Below are 20,366 nucleotides of genomic sequence, written 5' to 3' on the forward strand. Positions count from 1 at the left end.
CAGGAAACCTAGTCACAGAATTAGTTGACTGCTGAACAAGGACATTGCCACTCATGTCGCTCCACTAACCCTCTTAATGGCCTTAAATACACAATGAATAGGAGGGATGAGAAATTAGACCCATACAGTACCCCAATCTGAAAAAGCCATCACCCAAAGCCATCCTCTGGTATCTCTCACAAATTACCCATGATACTGCCATGCTTTCCTCCAGCACACTGCATCAGAATGCAACCTCACAGACAGTATCGCAGAGACCAGAGGAATCTATTGGCATAGCATTTTTAATAAATCAGAATGTCATTGAGGGCTTTGCAAAACTGTTGTAATATTATTTGTTTTTAGACATGATTTCTCAATTGTTACCTTGTAAACAACCAACATGTTTCAGTTTGTTACTATTTTATTTCTTTCAGCAATGTGTATTAATTATGTAAGATTCTTAGATAAGGAGTAAATCCAACAGAATTTCCAAGTTTGTTGCTAGATCTCATCCCATATACCATATGGGGGAAACTAGTGTTTATGACTCAGCAGACTCTCTGCTCAAAACCATACACACGATCAACAGTAATTTTAAAACTTGTTCTGTTCCCAGCATTTTTAAATATATTCACTCATGAAAAAAGTATTCTACAGTAATAATCGAAAACACTACAGTTTCCAATATTTGATCCTGCGGTGTTCGGGGTTATTACTGTTGAATGCTTTTTTGTTGTTTTAATAAAGCATATGTTATCTTAAAAAGCTTAGTCAAATTAGCAAAAGGAAACCAAAGGAGGAAAAAATGATTACTAAAGAAAAAAGATCCAGCTATGCTTTAGGTAATATATTGGTTTCATTTTACTGCAGATGTAGGTTAAAATGCGTTTGTACACTCACCCACAGTTTCTTTTAAAAGTTAAAGGTGCTTATTATGTTGCTTGAACTCCTCCTCATCAGAAACAAGACAAGAATCCTACTTGAAAAAAGTGAAGAGAAAGGAGAAAAAAGGGGATCAGGAAGGTGGGAAACTAGTTTGACGTGAAGTGATAAATGAAAGGCTAGAATGGAGGCAATTCCTAGAGTAACCTTGCTGGGGAGTTACAAATCATGCTGCTATCCTTGCTGATTGTTCATTGCAATTTTGGTATAAATATGTAGCTATACATCTACTATTAAAGATAAATGTTATTGGTTAAAGGGACTGCTGCCTTATATTTCTTTATATTTAACATTTGTATGTAGTTCTATTGGCGTGGGTAGCATTTTACAGAGACAAAGACAAGCTCCTTGCCTAAAGAGTTTATAATCTAAATTAGATACGACATGAAACGGGGGTGGGTGGGGGGGACGTGTCAAGCGAGAGAGAGGAACGCTAATTTACACAAACTACGATTATGACAGATGTATGCTTTCACAAAGTATGCATTATATTGTGCCACTTACAAACGCATGAGCGTGCACGTACATATGCATACAAAATTAAAGGACATTGTCGACCTTGCAAAGCACTCAAAAGTTAGCAAATGCCAGCATTTCCTAACTTTTGAGAGCCTGACTTTTCAACTTAAATAATGTTCTTTTAATATTTTTTGGGGGGGGAGGGGAGGTTGTATGAAGTTGTCATGATATAATGCAAATTATTAAAGCAACTACCTCTCGTAATGCTAATGCCTGTAGATCCTTCATTTGGCCCTCCGAGCAGATGCATTATGAGACAGTCTTTAATTGCATGATCATATAACTGTTTTTCCACAGAATTTTGCCTAATTCAGGGCACTGGATTCATATCTTATCCTCATGGTTCAATGTGGGGCCCAATCCCTTCTTTACTGCACATTCTTCAAACCCTGCTCTGAAGACAGTATTATTAATTTCCTCATGGGCTTTTCTCTGGCACCCATCACTATAAAATCTGAGTGCTTCACAACAATTGATCTTCACAAAACACCTGTGAGAAGAGTGGGTATTATTATCCCCATTTTATAGATGGGGAAGTGAAGCACAGACAGATTATAAAGTCAAAAGTAGCTACTAATTTTGGATACCCAATTTGAGACGCCTGGGACCTGATTTTTCACAGTGCCTAGCATTATACAGCACTTTATATAGAATCACAGAAATATAGAGGTGGAAGAGACGTCAAGCACTGCGGCATGACCAAGTATACCATCCCTGACAGAGGTTTGTTCAACCTGTTCTTAAAAATCTCCAGCGATGGAGATTCCACAGCCTCCATTGGGAGCCTGTTCCAGATCTCAGCTACCCTTGTAGTTAGAAAGATTTTCCTAATATATAGCCTAAATCTCCCTTGCTGCAGATACAGCTGATTACTTCTCCTACCTTCACTGGACTTTCTTACAGTGTGGTGCCCAGAACTGGACACAGTACTCTAGTTGGGGCCTCATCAGTGCTGAGTAGAGTGGGCCAATTACCTTCCAAGTCCTCCAGACAAGACTCCTGTAATACACCCCAGAGGATAATAACCTTTTTAGCAACTACATCACATTGTTGACTCAGTCAATTTGTGATCCACCATAACCCCCACTTCCTTTTCTGCAATACGATTACCTAGCCAGTTATTCCTCATTTTGTTGTTGTTCATTTGATTTTTGTTCTGCTTAAGTGTAGTACTTTGCACTTGTCTCTACTGAGTTCCATCCTGTTGATTTCAGGCCAATTCTCCAATTTTTCACAGATATTTTGAATTCTTTTAATCCTCTCTTCCAAAAGACTTACAACCCTTCCCTGCTTGTTGTCTTCCACAAATTTTACAAGCGGACTCTTCATTTCCTTATCCAAGTCATAAATGAAAACAGAGAATAGTACTACCTAGGACTGACCCCTGCACGACCCCATCAGATACATACCCCAAATTTGACAGCAAACCACTGAGAACTCCTCTTTGAGCATGGTCTTTCAACCAGGTTTGCACCCACCAAATGGTAATTACATCTAGACCTTACTTCTCTAGTTTTCATATGAGAAAGTCATGTGGGACTGTGTCAAAGGCCTTACTAAAAATCAAGATATATCATGTCTACTGCTTCCTTCTATCCAGTAGGCCAGTAACCCTGGCAAAGAAGAAGATTAGTTTGTTCTTGGCAAATTGGCATTTGTTCTTGACAAATCCATGCTGGCTATTAGTTATAATCCTATTATCTTCTGGGTGCTTACAAATTGATTTCTTAATAATTTGTCCCAGTATTTTTCCAGGTATCAACGTTAGGCTGACTGATCTATAATGCCTCAGGTCCTCTTTTTCCCCTTTTTAAAGAGAGATGCTATGTTTGCCCCTCTCCAGTCCTCTGAGACCTTACCCATCTCCATGATTTCTCAAAGATAATCAGCTAGCGGTTCTGAAATCATTTCAGTTAGTTCCTCAAGTACCCTAGGATGAACTGCAACTTTAATACATCTAACATTTCTAAATATTCTTTAACCTGTTCCTTCCCTATTTTGGCTTGTAATACTTCCCTTTTGTTGTTAATATTAATTATAATTATCTATGTTAAACATCTGGTCACAATTTTTCCTTTTCAGTGTAAAAAAGCAAAATAGGCATTAAACATCTCAGTCTTCTTGGTGTCATCCATTATCATCTCTCCCTCCCTGCTAAGAAAGGACCTACGCTTTCCTTTGTATTTCTCTTGCTCCAAATGTATTTATAGAACCTCTTCTTATTGCCCTTTATGTCTCTTGTTAGGTATACCTCATTTTGTGCCTTAGCCCTTTTGCTTTTTCCCTACATGCTTGGTGCTGTTCTTTTGTACTCATCTTTAGTGATTTGTCCATGTTTCTACTTTTTGTAGGATTCCTTTTTAATTTTCAGGTCATTACACCATTCTCATGGAGCCATATTGGCCTCTTACTGTTCTTATCTTTCCTTTCCATCAGGATAGTTTGCTGGTTTGCCTTTAATATTGTCAGAGAAACTGTGAGCTCTCCTGAACAACTGCTTGTGTACAAAGCACAGCTCCCATTGACCTCAGTTGCACTGTTAGTGCCCAGCACTTCTGCAAATCAGACCCTGAGGTCTCAAGTCAAGTGCCCATAAAATAAGAATTAGTGGCTGCCTGTGAAAAGTTTGGTGTTACTTGCCCAGCATTACACAGGAACTCTGTGACAAAGTCAGGGATAGAATCCAGTTTTCCAGGGCAGCATTCAACTGCCTTAACCATGAAACCATCCTTTCTTTCCCTTCAATCCCCTGCCTCAATCACTGCACACCTTCCAACTTTTGCAATAAATGTAGCAGAGGATCTACACACAACAGCCTTCTTCACTACACAGCCTTGATTAACTCCCAGAGCAGGTCCATCCTGTGTACTTAATGAGGCAGGTGTCCTATGGGGAAAAAAAGAGCATGTGCTCATGTAATTCAAGACGGTCTCAATGCACACGCAGAAGGGAGGGGGAACCTTCATTTTGGGGTTTCCTACTTGATTATGCACCTTTAATAATGTTCTAACAGAGGGATAAGGGCGTAGACAGAATTTACTAGGTTTTTTTAAAAATAAGCTGAAAAATCAGAAATGCCATCATGTCACATCATATTGACCCCCACATGGGTCATTCTGCCATTTGAGCTGAAAGAGTAGCTAATAGCAGTAACAGGTTTTCATCCAGTGTGGACCAGCACTAGAAGGGGATGATATACACTGCCAAAGGGTTTCACAGATGAATGATGAGATTCAAAAATCACAAGTTCCGTTCCAGGCTCCAGAGAGGAGTGTGCTCTAGTGGGCACAGACCGTTCTGCCTTTCCTTCCCTCTCCCTACTCTCAACCTTCTGCTCATTCCCCAGTCCTTTGGCCAGCCATTCCCAATCACCTGCCCCCCCCCCCACTCCCTTGCCCAATTTTTCCCCTCCCAGCTCCTCATCCAATCTTTCTCTTCTCCCTCCGCTCCCCCACCTCCAATTGCCTGCCCCCTACCTACATTCCCTGTCTCCACTGGTTCCCACTCCTGGTCTTCTCAACCAGGAAGTCCCAGCCTCTTTCCACCCCAATCCCCAGGTTCTCTAGCCCCTCCGCCCCCGCCCTCCCACCAGCCTACAGTCCCAGTATTGCACTCCCGTCCAGGCCCCTGTCCCAGTCTATGCCCCCTGCTCTGGCTCTTGTCTCCTCTGCATTGGAATTATCCACTTTCCTTTCCCGTGTTGCCTGGGCATCAGCAGAGGGGAGTACCGAGAACACGGAAGAGACAGACTCCTTCCCCTTAGTTCCGGTGCCTAGCCCCAGCACAACCCGTAGTAGCACAGAGCTTTAATTCAAAGCAAAGTCCTGCTCAGCTGCAGGCTGAATCATGTTTTTTTGAAAATGAAGTGTTCTGTGTTCATATATACTAAGGTCAGAAGGGACCATTATGATCATCTAGTCCAACCTCTTGCACAACGCAGGCCATAGAATCTCACCCACCCACTCCTGCGAAAAACCTCTCACCTATGTCTGAGCTACTGAAGTCCTCAAATCGTGGTTTAAAGATTTCAAGGAGCAGAGAATCCTCCAGCAAGTGACCCGTGCCCCATGCTACAGAGGAAGGCGAAAAACCTCCAGGGCCTCTTCCAATCTGCCCTGGAGGAAAATTCCTTCCCGACCCCAAATATGGCGATCAGCTAAACTCTGAGCATATGGGCAAGATTCACCAGCCAGATACCCAGGAAAGAATTTCTGTAGTAACTCAGATCCCACCCCATCTAACATCCCATCACAGGCCATTGGGCCTATTTACCATGAATAGTTAAAGATCAATTAATTACCAAAATCATGTTATCCCATCATACCATCTCCTCCATAAACTTATTGAGTTTAATCTTAAAGCCAGATAGGTCTTTTGCCCCCACTGCTTCCCTAGGACACTCTAGCATGTCTCTACTGAGAGTGCGCAGTTCTTAAAGACTAATAATTTGGGCACATTTGGGTGGATTTTCACAGGGATGACAAAAGGTACATTCTTGACACAAAAGTCGCTCCCCTTACCCACAAAATTGCAAGTTGTTGGAAACAGCTGAACTGCTTGGTTTGAAATTTACACACAATTTAATACAAATTCAATTTAATTACAAATTCAGCCAGAGTTAGGCACCTGGCATGGAAAATTTCAGCCCAACTGGTTAAAAACTGTCAAAGATAGAAGCGACTGTAGGTTATCTCGGGCAAACTTAATATTTAGGCAGTGCTACCATCCCCGTATATCATATTTAGCATTGTCTCTTGTTTCTGGTGAGGTTTGTTATTTATTAATTTTTAGGCCAGTCTAATAAAAGCTAAAGCTACTTATTCTGCTTCCCTTTCACATGTTCAGTAATACCTCACTCAGAGCACTGATACCAACAATAAAACACACAAGTGTGATGCAGCCATCACTTTTATTAAGCTTGTGTGGGTCATTGTGGGAGAGACTGAGGAAAAAGTGGGGAAGATTCTGAAGGTGAATGAGACTGTGTGGCTGACATGAAGGTATGCAAGATTATCAGAGTGTAGAGTTCAAGCAGAAGAGTGGTAAGAGGTAACATCTAAGTGGTCAAAGATCTGCAGCTCCCTGAAGACAAGGGCAAGGGGTTTCAATTTGATATCGATGTAGATGAGGAAAATGCAGGGACTCGAGTGGGGATGACCTGGTCAGAGCAGCAGATGACAACTTTGGCAATGGTATTTTGGATACTCTATAAGGGTGCTATGTTGGAATCAGGCAGATCAGAAAGAAGGTTGTAATAGTCTAGGCATGAGATAAGTGTTTGGAAGTAGAGATAAAGGAGGAGGGATACATTTTGGATATATTGTAGAGGAGGAAATGACACTTTTTTAGCAATAGCCTAGATGTACCAAAGCCAACCAAGCCAAGAATTTTGAAAGGCAAAGCAGGAGAAAACTACAAATAATAGTACGTCAGCTATGTTGAACATGATGGACAGGTCACAGAAAAAGAAGATTAAGAAAAAGTTGTTGGACTTGGCCAGAAAGAGGATGTAAGTGCAGGCTCAGTGGAGCGAGAGACCAAGTAAGACTGTAGAGTCATGGACAGAGTCAGCAGCACGGAAGTCAAGGTAACAGGACAAGACAAACAAAAACAATGTATATGCCGTTTCTGTTTGTAAGGTTTCCAAACTGTTATTTATTTATTTTTAAAGTAGTACTTGTATACACAGCCAAACATTTAGAGCTCAACTGTAAACAGAGCTTACATTTTAGTGAGGCTTCTTTTAAAAGTACACTGAAATGTCTGTATCAGCAGCATAATGCTAGTAACAGCTGAGCAAAGTGTAATGACAAAGCAGCATATACTGTAAGTAAACCTCAGTATTTAGACCAGTTCCCATTACTTGAAGTCTTGCATTTCTTAAAAACTAGTTATTAGACTAGTTCAGAAATATTCTGTTAAAATACTTGTATAAATTCATCAATACTCATGGCTTTCAAATTCTCATTTTCAGTCTTCTAAGAACAGCATCCTAATTCTACCATCACCAAAATACGTATTCGATAAAAATACAGCTGGTCATATAAGTGAGTGTGTAGCTATCCATAAACATAGATATAGAAATCTATAATTATCTAGACAGACAGACAGACGGACACATGACCAGCTCCCTTTTGTCTGCATTATAAAAGGAAGACTTCGCATATTTTATCATTGTGAAACAAAAGCAAATATGTATTAAGTCATTAATTTGCCATCAAACAAGTTATTTGAATCGAAGGTTACAGGAATATAAGAAAATTCCAATTTAAATGCATTTATCTTCTGAGCCAACAAGCCATTCTCCTGTAAAACCAATACAGTTATAAAAGGTGACAGGATGTAAGTGTTAGTATTCTCTCACTCTCTTCAAAGTAACACATTGTTATTCTGATGCCAAGTGATAAAAACAGCCTGAGATGCAGTACAGATGGTTTTATGCAGTACAGAATAACAATAGTTTCTAACCCAAATATGCTTTTCCTCACAGGAATTAAAACTGCATAAGCTTTTATCTTGCAATCAGTAAACATTTTGTAATAAAAATGGATTATAAAATAATTTATAACCTGTTAAGCAAATTTTTAACAATTATCTTTGAAGTCTAAAATAGACCTTAATTTAAAACAGCCTTACATTGGTGAACATTACAGTACATGATAAAAACATACTGGGCTAGGTGAAAACAAATGTTTCCCCCCAGTTAGAGCTGAACTGCATATTTTATATGTTTATTCAGGTAAACAAGCTGATGCTAACATTGCAAGCCAAATTCTGCCCAGGTTTGCACCCCACCATAATGAACGGATCTGTAAAGCGAAATCTGTCCTTTTCGATGTAAGGTATTTTAATAGCCATGCTGATTTTTCCAGTTTTATTTTTGGAAATATGCACACAGCATGTACACACACTCTAATGGTATCCCAGCCTGTTAACCAAACAGCAGCTTTCTTGCTAGCCTTTTTTTTTTGCTAGCAGTGCAGCTAAACTGCAAATAACAATTTGTCATCCACATAGTCTTGCCATTTTGTTAACAAGGAGCTGGATTATATTACTCTGTAATTACATGGTTCTGTAGTGAGATTAATTGCTTAACAACAAGATACCCAATGTAGCTGCTTAAAAGAAATTCAGTATTCACAGGTACAATACCAAATGTGCACCGTAACATACAAAATTAAAATCTTCAGTCAGTCTGAAGCAACAGAATTTTTTTTTACATGTTACAATTTTTAACATATCTTTCATACTGTTATCTTAATACTCAATATCCACCTTGAAGTGTCTCCATTCTTAGAAGTGTATTTACTTTTCTCTTATACTGGCAATCAGAAAGGATATGTAAAGATTTCAAACTGACAGGAACGTCCATACTTATATTGAAGCCTGGAACACATTTAGCCATTCTCCACAATTTAACAAACTAGGCCCTACTCCTGCCTTTATGAGCCACATAAATGGATCCTCACACTAGTGCAGAGCCCCACTGACTTCACAGGGATGTCCTGCAGGTAGATTCTTGTGAGCTCTGACACCAGTTCCTCTTAGTTAAGTCTTAACTTCTCTGGTTTTCTTTTCCCTTCTGTAAAATGAGGATAACATTTAGCTACCCCACAGGATTGTAGTGAGAAGCACTCAGTATCTGCAAAATGCTACATTGGGGTTAAAATACACCAAAACCTTCTAATTCCTGGAGGCATAATGGCTCCCCAATGTCCAGCATATCTAAAAAAATTTCCCTTGAAACTCTTTAAAATGTAACGTTAGGCATGAAGCAACAAGGCTTCACATCTCATGCAGTCTGAGGTTGGGAAAGGAGGAATCAAAGGTCTCCCATTTTAGTATACATGTAGCCAGTTAATTTGGTGATGGCTTAAAGAATCTCTCCCCTAACCCACATCAAAATCATTAAGATGAACCCTATGCATGGAGTTAATTACACTGAGAATATGAGGGCCTACAAAATTAAAAATGCTAAGCTGACACCCGGGTCAAAAAGGACTCAAACCAAAACTATATTAAATGCAAAAAAGCCCTACAAACACCTAGAAAACAAAGAGGAAAAAATACATTTGTGTAATATTACTGTTGCACAGTTAAGTGCTGAAAAGCCCGGAAATACCAAAAGTAAAGCTTGAATGGGCAGGCTTATCTCTGCCCCTTGAGCATATGCATTATGATACACAATTGTTTTTTCACGTTAATCAAATATTATTAAAGTAGCAGGTAGCAGAGCAGCTGCTGAATGGGGACAGATGACTTGTCCCAGGCCATCAATAAGCTGCTTGCTATCTCTCAAATTCCTCCCTGAGCCTGTCCCCTAATACTCTTTCCAAAATCCTACTGTGCTCCCTAACACACAGAGTGTGATGAAAAGGCCCATTGTCAACTTCCTCCACATCCAGCTATACCACATGCATTGGAACAAGATCATTTCTGCTTCATTCAGTGCTTTTGTGGCTCTTATTTGGCTTGGATTACTGTGCCGAATTCCCATTTTTATTCACCCTTTTGCTGCATTTTGAGATTGCATTTCTTTGTTTTTACAAATTAAATTTGAAATGTACTTAGTGCTGTATGTTGATCCTAGGGCTATACATTCATTGCATCTTTTTTCTTAACTACAGGGCAGCCTGCAAGGTGTTCCACTCCTCAAACTGCTTACAATTTAGGATGCATATTTTACGAGTTTAAGTTTACTTTCATGTGTTAGTTTTAGATTGTTGAATGAATAATACATTTTATTATGCATTTTGTTACTATAATATGGGGCTATCAGAAAGTACGCCCTAGACTTTTCTTCTTTTAGCTAAAAAGAACTTTTCTTTTTTTTGCTAAAAATGTGGATCTACAACAGATGTTTTGTCTTGCAATCAAAATAAAGACTCAAGAATGTTTTGGACTTGGAAGGGTTATTATTTGCAGTAGGTTAAGTGTGCTTTAGATTATGCTGCCAGAAATATGGCCAAGTTCAGAGGCAATTAGTGTATGCTAGGGAGCTTGAGCATTAAGGAGCCTTAAGGCACTGTAATGTGCAGATAGATAACACGAACATGACATAAGTTTATGAAGGAAGACTGACATGACCTAACAGCCTCCTCTTAGTAGTTTTTCTTGCTATGTTCCTCTCTTCCAGCCCCTGGGCCAGATTCAGAAGTGATGTATAAAGGGGTGCTATGCATCACTAGATGCACATGAACCTAAGGGAGCCTAATTTGCTGTAGTATAAATGAATCTCCGGGCAGTCTGAGGGCAAGATCATTCTCTCCTCTACCCCTCCCTCACAGTAAAACCAAGAAGAAGGGTCTAGGATCCCCTTGTACATGTACCTCATATCATCCTGTGTGGACCAATGTGTATTACCCACCTGTGGAAAAAGATGTAAGGACCTGCTCCCAAACCTTACAAATCCCAAGAGATCTACACAGATCCCAAAATATCAAAGAGGAAGTCTGTCTCTCTCCACCAGCTTTGGCCCCACCAGAACTATGCCACCAGGGGGTTGAGCCCTACTGGTAGCTGAGTCTGAGATCCCTGTGAGGGTAATCTCCACACGACTGGGAATTAGGGGGGCAGGGCATACCCCTTCCTCAATATAGATGCAGACCCATAGAGACGCGTTTCCAGACTCCAAGGATGAAATTGCCTAAGGAGGTTGCAGAATCTCCATCACTGGAGATTTTTAAGAGCAGGTTAGACAGACACCTGTCAGGGATGGTCTAGATAATACTTAGTCCTGCTATGAGTGCAGGGAACTCGACTAGATGACCTCTCAAGGTCCCTTCTAGTTCTGTGATCTGCCACATAGCAAGTTACTATGGAATCATCTCTGAATGTGGCCAGAATTCATGTTTTTCTTTGTGGTACAAGGAAATTTTTTTTCAAATTCACATTTGTTGGAGTTACAGAGATCTAGTTTAACATTTCTTTTGTATATACTGTTAATATCTTTGCACTTGGATATCAGTGTTGGATGCTGTCTTAATTTAAATTATTATATCATAATAATTTAGCACTTAATTGCATTTTTTTTAATTTTTTTTTTTTAGTGTGGAGTTGGATTTTAAACAGCAGGAAGACAAACTACAGCCAGTTCTGAGAAAACTTCACCCTATTGAGGAAACTCAGGTTGCACCTTTGCCTTATTCTCAGGAGAGTTACTCCTCAACTCCAAAACAAAAATCCAAAACTGAATCAAAAAAGCATGGAAGATGGAAACTCTGGTTTCTTTAATTAAGTCTATTAGCTATGGAGTTTAAGGCCTTCTTTGAAATATATTTGGAATTCAATTAATCATCTAAAAAGGGATCTTGGTAAATTGATCAGTGTTATCAGCCACTGTTACTCTGGTTATTATGGGCAGCATTCAGTTCTCACCATATGTACCAAAAGGCCTTTGTACCTATAAACTAATGTTCATGAGCAAGGCATTAAATCATACCTTGCCAACTTTTATTTGCAGTTACCAATGTGGGATGTAAAATCAGAATTGAAATCTGTATACACAAAGATGAGAAGTAAAACTATTTTCCCGCTACCCTCTGGCCCCCTTAGATCTGCAAGTGTCACGTTTCATCCTGTACACAGCTAAAATCATTATTTTTAAGCTTTTTTATGTTCTGTTTCGTTTTAAACATTAATGAGGAAAAAAAGCAAGCCTTATGTTTGCAAAGATCTTCAGTTTTACATTTAATTTTGCAAATAAGTGGGGGTCATGAGAAGTGCAATTTTTAGCACATAATATCCTGGAGAAAGCACAACTTTTCAAATGGTCCAAGACCATGAATAATATCTATGATGTGACTATATATGTGTATTTGCCTTCATGTGCTGTAGAGTTAAACCAAGTTATTACATCTTACATATTGACACCTCTAATTTAGTGTCATCATTATTACCAGACTTACGACATGTTTACTGCTCATTTCAAAGGATAAGCAGCCAGAAACCACCAGAAGTCAGGACACACCTTTAATCACTAAAAGTTGATAGGGTCGAAGCTAAGCTTTCTTAGATCTCATTTTTATATTTTGGTACCCAAAGGCCAAATGCTATATTCTGTCACAGAATATGAAAAAAAATAAGATGGATAATATTAAAATGATAGATTGTTGGGAGTTGCCACAATTTAAATCCTTTTTGTAATTCAATCTTCAGAAAAACTGTACACTATTGTAGAGGGTGCTAGAAATTTCATAGTATGCATTATGCTTTATTACAAGAGTTCAGAAGGGCCTGGCAACTTTAATAGTTATTTATTTAGCTGAGCTTCTAAGATCAATTTCCAGACCAACATAATATCACTTGTATTAAAATAATATATTAACTGTATTAATCAATCACACTTAGGGGGAAAAGCTGTGAATCAAACTTCTTCTTAGATTTTTAAAAACAGAAACACTTTAAATCCATGATCAGTTATACACTGCAATCTTTTCCCTTTCCATATTAAGCGCTGTCATTAAAAAACCCTAATCTAGGTGACTGTCTGGAAAACTCTTGTAATGATAGGGATTGGGAATCTTGTTTCTTTTTTCTTTTAGTTAAATAATTTGAATAGTGTACACTCATGTGACAGAAACTGGGATACAAGGTACTGGCTCTGCAATTTCATATCCCAAGACAGCATTAAGATGTGAATTTTTCAGTCTTTAGATGCAGCAAACAGGTGGAAGAAATGAATCCCTAACAGAAGAGTCTGCACCTACTAAATAAACCTGGAGATGTTTATGCTCAACTCTTCCCCCCCTGCCACTTACCTCAACATCAAATCCATTGTTAAGTACTATTAATTCTATAAGGATCCTGAAGCAAGCAATGTGGTCTTTGTCTTCGAAGTAATAGGAAGTTAATGTGAGTACATAGAGTATATGTGAAACTGTTTATGTCCACTTCAAAACTATTTCAACTGGATGCTTTAATGAAAAAACTCACCTTTGTAGTAAATGTCAAGAGGGCTACAAATCCTTGTACATAAGTAAACGGTATTCTAAAATATTTTTGTGAGCGATAAAGGATGAGAAAAGGTGTGCCATGAAGGAAGTGCAATTGTTTCATGTGGAAAAAAATGTTTCATGTATTTTATACTGTTTTTAATTAAAGTTATAAAACTGTTTACAAGATATCCCATCTTGTTTTAACAATCCCAACTATTTCAAAGCATTAAATATATATATAATTTATTTACTTATTTTTCCTAAACAGGACAAAGTCTCAAATATGGGCATAAGTAGAAAAAACACACACATTCAGTCTTTTAAAACAGTGCTATACCTCAAAGTATAGTGTCACACATACAAAGAAAATATCCTACAAGCCAAGTATATTTTTTAAAACACTGAGTCAAGCATCTCACAAATGGGATTCTTTACAGATGGTTAATGTCAACTAATAAAACAGACTTCTTAAAAATCCATTCTAAATATTCTTGTGTGCAGGGACTCTGATGCAAAAGTCTTAAATGTTTTTATGCTTGGTTATTGAGTCATACCCAAAACTAGTATTATTACAGGCATTCAGAATGAAAAAGAAGGATTCCTTGGTGAAATATTTAAGAGCTAAAAAATGGAAGTTATCCCTGAGTGTTTTCTACATGTCCAGACTATTTTCTTAAACAAACTGCAGATTTTTAATTTTTTACATTTTTTTTAAAAAGAAAAAGCTAACATGCATAGTAAAATACCATACCATACTATGTAATTTGTAATAAAATGTTTTTGCAAGTGTGTTAAACGCATCATATTGTGTTACATTTAGGATCACACAGGCTTGATTTAGATCTTGAGAGGAATATTTACTTCTTACAACTTTTAGCTACACATGGTATGTGACTGACATAGAACTGTTTCCACCCTAATGTGATACATGTGATAAAAAGCAGGAACAAAATTATGACAAAGAAAACATCACCACTATTAGTGTAGCATATTATGTAATTTTGCTGCTAAATTCATTGGCAATATCATGCATTCTCAGACACTAAATTTACTATTTGCACTGCTCCCATAACATGCTTAAATTACTTTCTAATCAATAAATACTGCAGTAATTTTGCATTACTTACTGTTTTCATACTACATGGACAATGTTTTCTAAGTCTGCATAATTCCCATTAAGCAACAATGACATTCCTATGTTTTGAAATTATTATTAGGAAACAATTTGTGTAAGTACCACTTGTTTTCTTAAAATTAATCAGTGTAAAATACTTTATAATCAGGGTAAAATGAAAAAAAATCATGATTAAAACTGAAAAAACCCACAATAAGTACAAAGTGTTTGGTTTTTCTTGCTTCAGACAAGATGCTATGCAATGAACAAACAATAACTGGCTATGCATTCTTTACTTTCACTCAATGTTTTAATGGTATATTACTTTTAAAAAACCTAATAGATTATTTTTTCATAAGCATTTTGAAATCAAGCTGTTAAAATTTCATTAGTCTAATTGCGTATGTGTAATAGCACACAGTATGCACTACTCTTAATTTTGTGGCTGTGATTGCCACCAATAATATAATGGCAGTATGTTTACAGCTCTGCTATACTAGGATGAAGCAGAAGGCCTGAAACATTTCTTAGCATTATTTCAGTATCAGTAAAATACAACTGTAGCTGCTGGAAATATGCTGCCAATTTATTTAACTGAATGCAGTCTCAAGGTAAAACTTGGTATATTATTTGTATATGCCATGTCCATTAGCTCCATTCATGATAATATTCAATTCATACTTCAGTGCACAAAAAGCTAGATAATAGTGAGGGGGAAAAGTCTTAATTTTTGCAATAATAGCTTGTAATGAGTAATTTGAAATGTGTGTATAAGAAAAAAAAATTTTACATTGCGCCACAAGTAAATACTGTTTTTACTTTGCAGTAGCCAATGAAGAAAATGCAAACATTGCAAACCTTCTGCCCAAGACTTTGGCACTCACGGTACCCCATGATTCATACAGTTTGAGACCAGAAAGGACCATTATATCATCTAGGCTGATCTCCGGGTATAACAGAGGTCACTGAATTTCATTCAGTCATCCCTGTTCTGAGCCCAAAAACTTGTGTTTCATTAAAGCACATCTTCCAGAAAGGCCTCATTCTTGATTTGTAGACTTGGATAATCCACCATTTCCCTTGTTCATTTGTTCAAGTGGTTCAGTGCCCCCACTGTTAAAAATCTGTGCTTATTTCTAATTTGAATTTGTCTGGCTTTAACTTCCAGCCATTGCTTCCTGTTATGTCCTTCTCCTCTAGATTAAAAAAACCCTTTAATGTCTGATATTTTCTCCCCATGAAAATACTTCTACACCATAATCAAATTACCTCTTGATCATCTTTTTGGTAAAGAGATTGAGCTCCTCAAGTCTCTCACTGCAGGGAATTTTTTCCAGCCCTCGTATCATTTTATGGCTCTTTTATGGCACCCACTCCAATTTTTCCACATCACTTTAAAAATTTAGATGCCAGAACTGGATGGAATATTCCATCCAAGTGCCATTTCCAAAATTAAAATCACCTCTCTATTATTCTCTTTTTTTACATTCAAGGATCATATTAGCCCTTTTAGCCACAACATCTTGCTGGGAGCGATGTTCAATTGATTGTCCACTGTGACCAATAAATCTTTTTTCAGAGTCCTAATTTCCAGGATAGTGTCTCCCATTCTTAGATATGGCCTGCATTCGTTGTTGCTAGATATGTGACCTTGCATTTGATGGTATTAAAATATATTTTGTTTTAATGGGCCCAGATTATCAAGACATTCCGATTGCTCTGTATGCGTGTGTTGTCATCATTATTTACCACTCCAGCAATCTTTATGTCATCAGCAAATTTTATCAGCAATGATTTTAAATTACTTCCTCAAATTTTATAAGCAAAGATACAAAATAGCCAAAATTGTTTGACCGTTAGCAAACACTGAAAAGTCCTTTTATTTATTTTCATTGCTGTGTTTGTGGGGGAAACATATTGAGTTGGTGTTTTTGAGTAACATGGGGGGTCTTTGTGATTTGTGGACTTATAACACTTATCAAAAGTGCCTAGAAGAGTGCATCAGAACTTCTAAAATGTGTTTACAGGACTCTCTTTCCATTTATCATTTTTTTAAAGCAACCCATTTTTCAGCACCAGAGAAGCTTAAAGATCCTGGTTGTGTCAAAGCAAAATCTTGCTGCAGCTGTATACATTAAGCCTTTATTGGGTCTTCCATAATAAAAGAGATAAACAAATAATCTAGTGTGGACAGAGTGACTACAGATAGGAGAACAAACAAAAAAGGAAAGTGAGAGGAGACTGGAAGAACACAGACTTGAAGAAGACAGACACTGGAGACTGGGTGTAAGTATACAGTCACTTATAACAACAAAAAAAGGCCATGGTTATCTTGCAAAAATCATGGTCCATATCATATTCCAGTAACTATGCATGATTCTCTTCACCTGAGTATCAAGGAGATAAACTGATACAAACTGTTATTAGTTTTACCAACACTGCAACTAACATGCCCATATCAATACACACATATTTACCAAATGCCTTTTAAAAAAATATTGTATAAAAAGATTTAATTTCAAGGGGAAAATATTCAAAAACCACCAGTATCAAAATGGTGAAAGTAATTCCCCTCCTGTAAATTATAAACCATATTTAACATCGTAGACTCAGAATTTAGGCTCATCATTAAGTATATAACTTCGCAACTCCCAATGAAAAGAGCTGATTAAATGAACAGACTGTGTTTAAATCCAAGCTAATAGAGCCCATACCAGCATATTCTTCTGCATGTTAAACAGCATGTCGGGTTCTTATAAATCGTCTGGGGTAGAATAAAATATAGTGCTAGCATTAATAGTGACTTGGCCAGAAATAACTATTCTAAACCTGACCTTCATCTATTGCTTCCAAGTTTTGTTTGTTTTGGGGTTTTTTTTTTCTTTTTTAGAGCTAAATTTTCCCCAATCTTATTTAAAGAGATATTTTGTCTTTTAGGAATTAAAAGTATTTCTATCTAATAAAGAATATTTATGTTCCTAATCTTGAACAACAGAGTATTCAAAAATAAAGTAAAGAGATTTTAATTATATAAGCAAATTCTTTGATGGAAGTAGCCCTTTCAGCCTATTCAAATACTAAGAGAGGAAGAGTGCCTCATATCATTCATGAAGTTACCATCTAGCTAATTAAAGGGAACTCTTTACAAGCATTAGCCAGAAGGTTTGCAATGGTGGTGACACATGGCCTTGAAGAGTATGGAGAATCCTTAGAATTCTTATGAGCCCAAACTCTGTATCTCCTTCCTAGTAGCCAAGAGTGGTGAGGGAAGGCAGACGTCCTCATGACGTCATTACTGTTCACTTCACTGGCAAGGAACCACCTTGCCTTTCATACTAGCATCCGGCTAGTGAGCTTCATTCTCACTAGGTGTCTGAAGGTTTTCAAACCCTGGTGAAGGCTGGGGGAGAAAAAAAAAATCCTAGAGAGAAAACTAAATGATCAAAAATAGATTTAGCTTTTATAGCAAAAACACATTTAGGATAAAAATGGTAAAAAACAATAATTGAAGGGAGGGTTTTGGGGGTCCTGAGGTTTCCAGGAATCTTTGCAAATTTTAAATTTCACACACAAAAAATTAAAAATGTTCTGATCTCTAAAATTTGTTACTGTGCTCACATGTGGAATGCAAGTTTGTGACATATTGTACGTGACAGCGTATCCCATGTTAGACATAGGTATCTGGGCCCATTATATACAACAGAACCATCTATTATCAATACTTTTGTTGAATCAATTTAACAATTGTCATAACAGTAATAAAGGTTTTAAATCACATCCATAAGTTATAAAACAGAGAAAAATCAATCTTTTTGAATAGTCAAAAAAGCTGACTATTGAAGTATTAAATTATTTATAGTTTCATAACTAGACTCTTGAATTATATATCCTCTTGCAACAGCGAATATTTTGCACGTTATATTAGTGCTTATCTATGAATTTCATGTCCTACTGATGATCTTTATCCTGTGATCAGAAAACACACTGTATTTAACAAAATAACCATCATCAATATACCTTTACTCCCTCTGTTTCAAGGCAACTCCATTCTACCTTGAATATGTGAATTCTGTTAAAATCCCCTGTTGACGTCCAAAATGCTAGGCTCTCAAGTACAGACACACACACACTTTGAGGCATACTGCATACTTGTGCACAGTTCAGAAGTTGGAAATGTGTGTAAAGAGTATAATCTATGCAAATTAAAAGCACCAACAAAAGAACACCGTGTTGGATATTTATACATAAAAAGCACCCATTACAGTGCATAAAGAATACCAAATAAAAATCCCACTGATCTTTAAACCAAATTATGAAAAGAATGCATAATGCGAAACCAATGTTATTTGATTAACTTTTGTCGTATTGGGCCCAACCCTACAAATCCTTGTTCAGACATGTAGTTCCATTGTATTCATTGGGGCTACTCAAGCAGAACCACTCAGGAGCGAATATTTACAGAATCAAGATGTAAATTTGTATCATAATGAACATATTTCCTTCTTTTAAAGAAGAAGCAAGCATCACCAAAAAACTTCCAATATCTTTGCAAATACATAATATGCAAATTCCATATTATTATCAGTGTGATACATTTTAAATAAGAGGTGAAATATATAGTCATTTTTTCAAGGTGAAAAAATGATTTAGATTCAACTACTGTAACACCTGTATAGCAATTTTATGTAAGAAATGAATATATATGATTTGTGATACATTACTTTAAAAAAAAGCCATCACCTAAACTATCCTCCTTTATAGTTCTTTGTCCAGAAACTGTTTTTCCTTCTATTTGTTCTGCTATGATCTATTCTCTAATCTAAATTCTAGGTGCAACTTTCAAGTCAAAAAAATGTAATGCATAAATCTCAATCTGATGCTGATCCAAGAAGGGTAAGGTTATGCATACTAAGTATCAGTTTCATTTCCATCTTACTACTTTATTGACACCACAAAAGTGAATCATTATTGGTTGATTACCAAGAGATGCTTTTAGAAATGCACTGAATTTTAAATAGTAAGTGCCCTCTTAAAAATTCCTGATGCTGTCAGTATTCATTAAATAATTACAGTGTGTTCAGATGTAATGCTTTCAGGCTACATTCATGTTCACAGTGTGCATTTTTAATACAATTGCACTTAGTTAAAAATATATATGGGCAAGACTTAAACTTTCAAATACATTATGCTGCAGTTAAAAAGGGGGAAAACTAACTATGGGTCTACTAACGTAATGCTTCAGAAAATATCCTGTTGTGGTTTTGTATCATTTCAAATATACAGACATCATCACAGTTTAGCAGAGGGGAAATAAAATTAAGGAATTTTGATAAATACATCAAGCTATATTTCTACAAACAATTTAACCTACAGAAACAATAACAATATTTTGTCTGCATTCTACTGTCTATATATTTTATTATATACAAACACACACAATTCAAACCTAATTACTTTTGTCTGCTTTCTCAATGTTAAGTTTTTCTTCCATAAGAATCATAGCTACTTTACTTACTCAAGGATTAATCCTTGTCATTTTGGGGTGAGAGGGGTACAAAATCATTAACCGACAGTATGTTGTTGGAAGTGGGAAAGCAAGTGCCAAGATGATAGCTGGAGAGAGAATTAGGAGTAAGAGAAGGTTTTTATCATTCTTAGGGATACAAACACCATTACAGATGATGAAGAGTGGAGGACAGAGAGTGAGAGAGGATGGTGTCCAGGGGACGGACTGAGAGCCTAGAAGGACGAAGAGAGAGATCACAGTGAGAGGGTAAAGGAATAATATGGAATTAGAGGAAGAGAGGAGAGAGTTAATTCAGAACTTTCTCAATTTTGATTTTTTATAAATGATGTAATACAGTACAGAGAAG

General features: G+C 37.0%; 2 protein-coding genes across 5 annotated transcripts in view; one reads left to right on the forward strand and one right to left on the reverse strand.

The window, feature by feature from the left end:
• INSYN2A (inhibitory synaptic factor 2A) overlaps positions 1-13,596 on the forward strand; it is an 81,451-nt gene extending 67,855 nt beyond the window's left edge. For 2 of the 3 annotated variants that reach the window (XM_084632950.1, XM_084632952.1), the window contains one exon: positions 11,493-12,527. In XM_084632950.1, the coding sequence (XP_084489076.1) occupies positions 11,493-11,676 (184 nt within the window). In that variant the 3' untranslated portion in view covers positions 11,677-12,527. Of the gene's footprint in view, positions 1-11,492; positions 12,528-13,091 lie in introns of those variants that run through there. The other variant, XM_084632951.1, reaches the window with a different exon arrangement.
• The window catches only part of DOCK1 (dedicator of cytokinesis 1), a 552,328-nt gene that overhangs the window by 370,164 nt on the left and 161,798 nt on the right, over positions 1-20,366 (reverse strand). The window lies entirely within an intron of this gene.

The sequence above is a fragment of the Lepidochelys olivacea genome (assembly GCF_965140295.1).
Source record: "Lepidochelys olivacea isolate rLepOli2 genome assembly, chromosome: 7".
Taxonomy (NCBI): domain Eukaryota; kingdom Metazoa; phylum Chordata; order Testudines; family Cheloniidae; genus Lepidochelys; species Lepidochelys olivacea.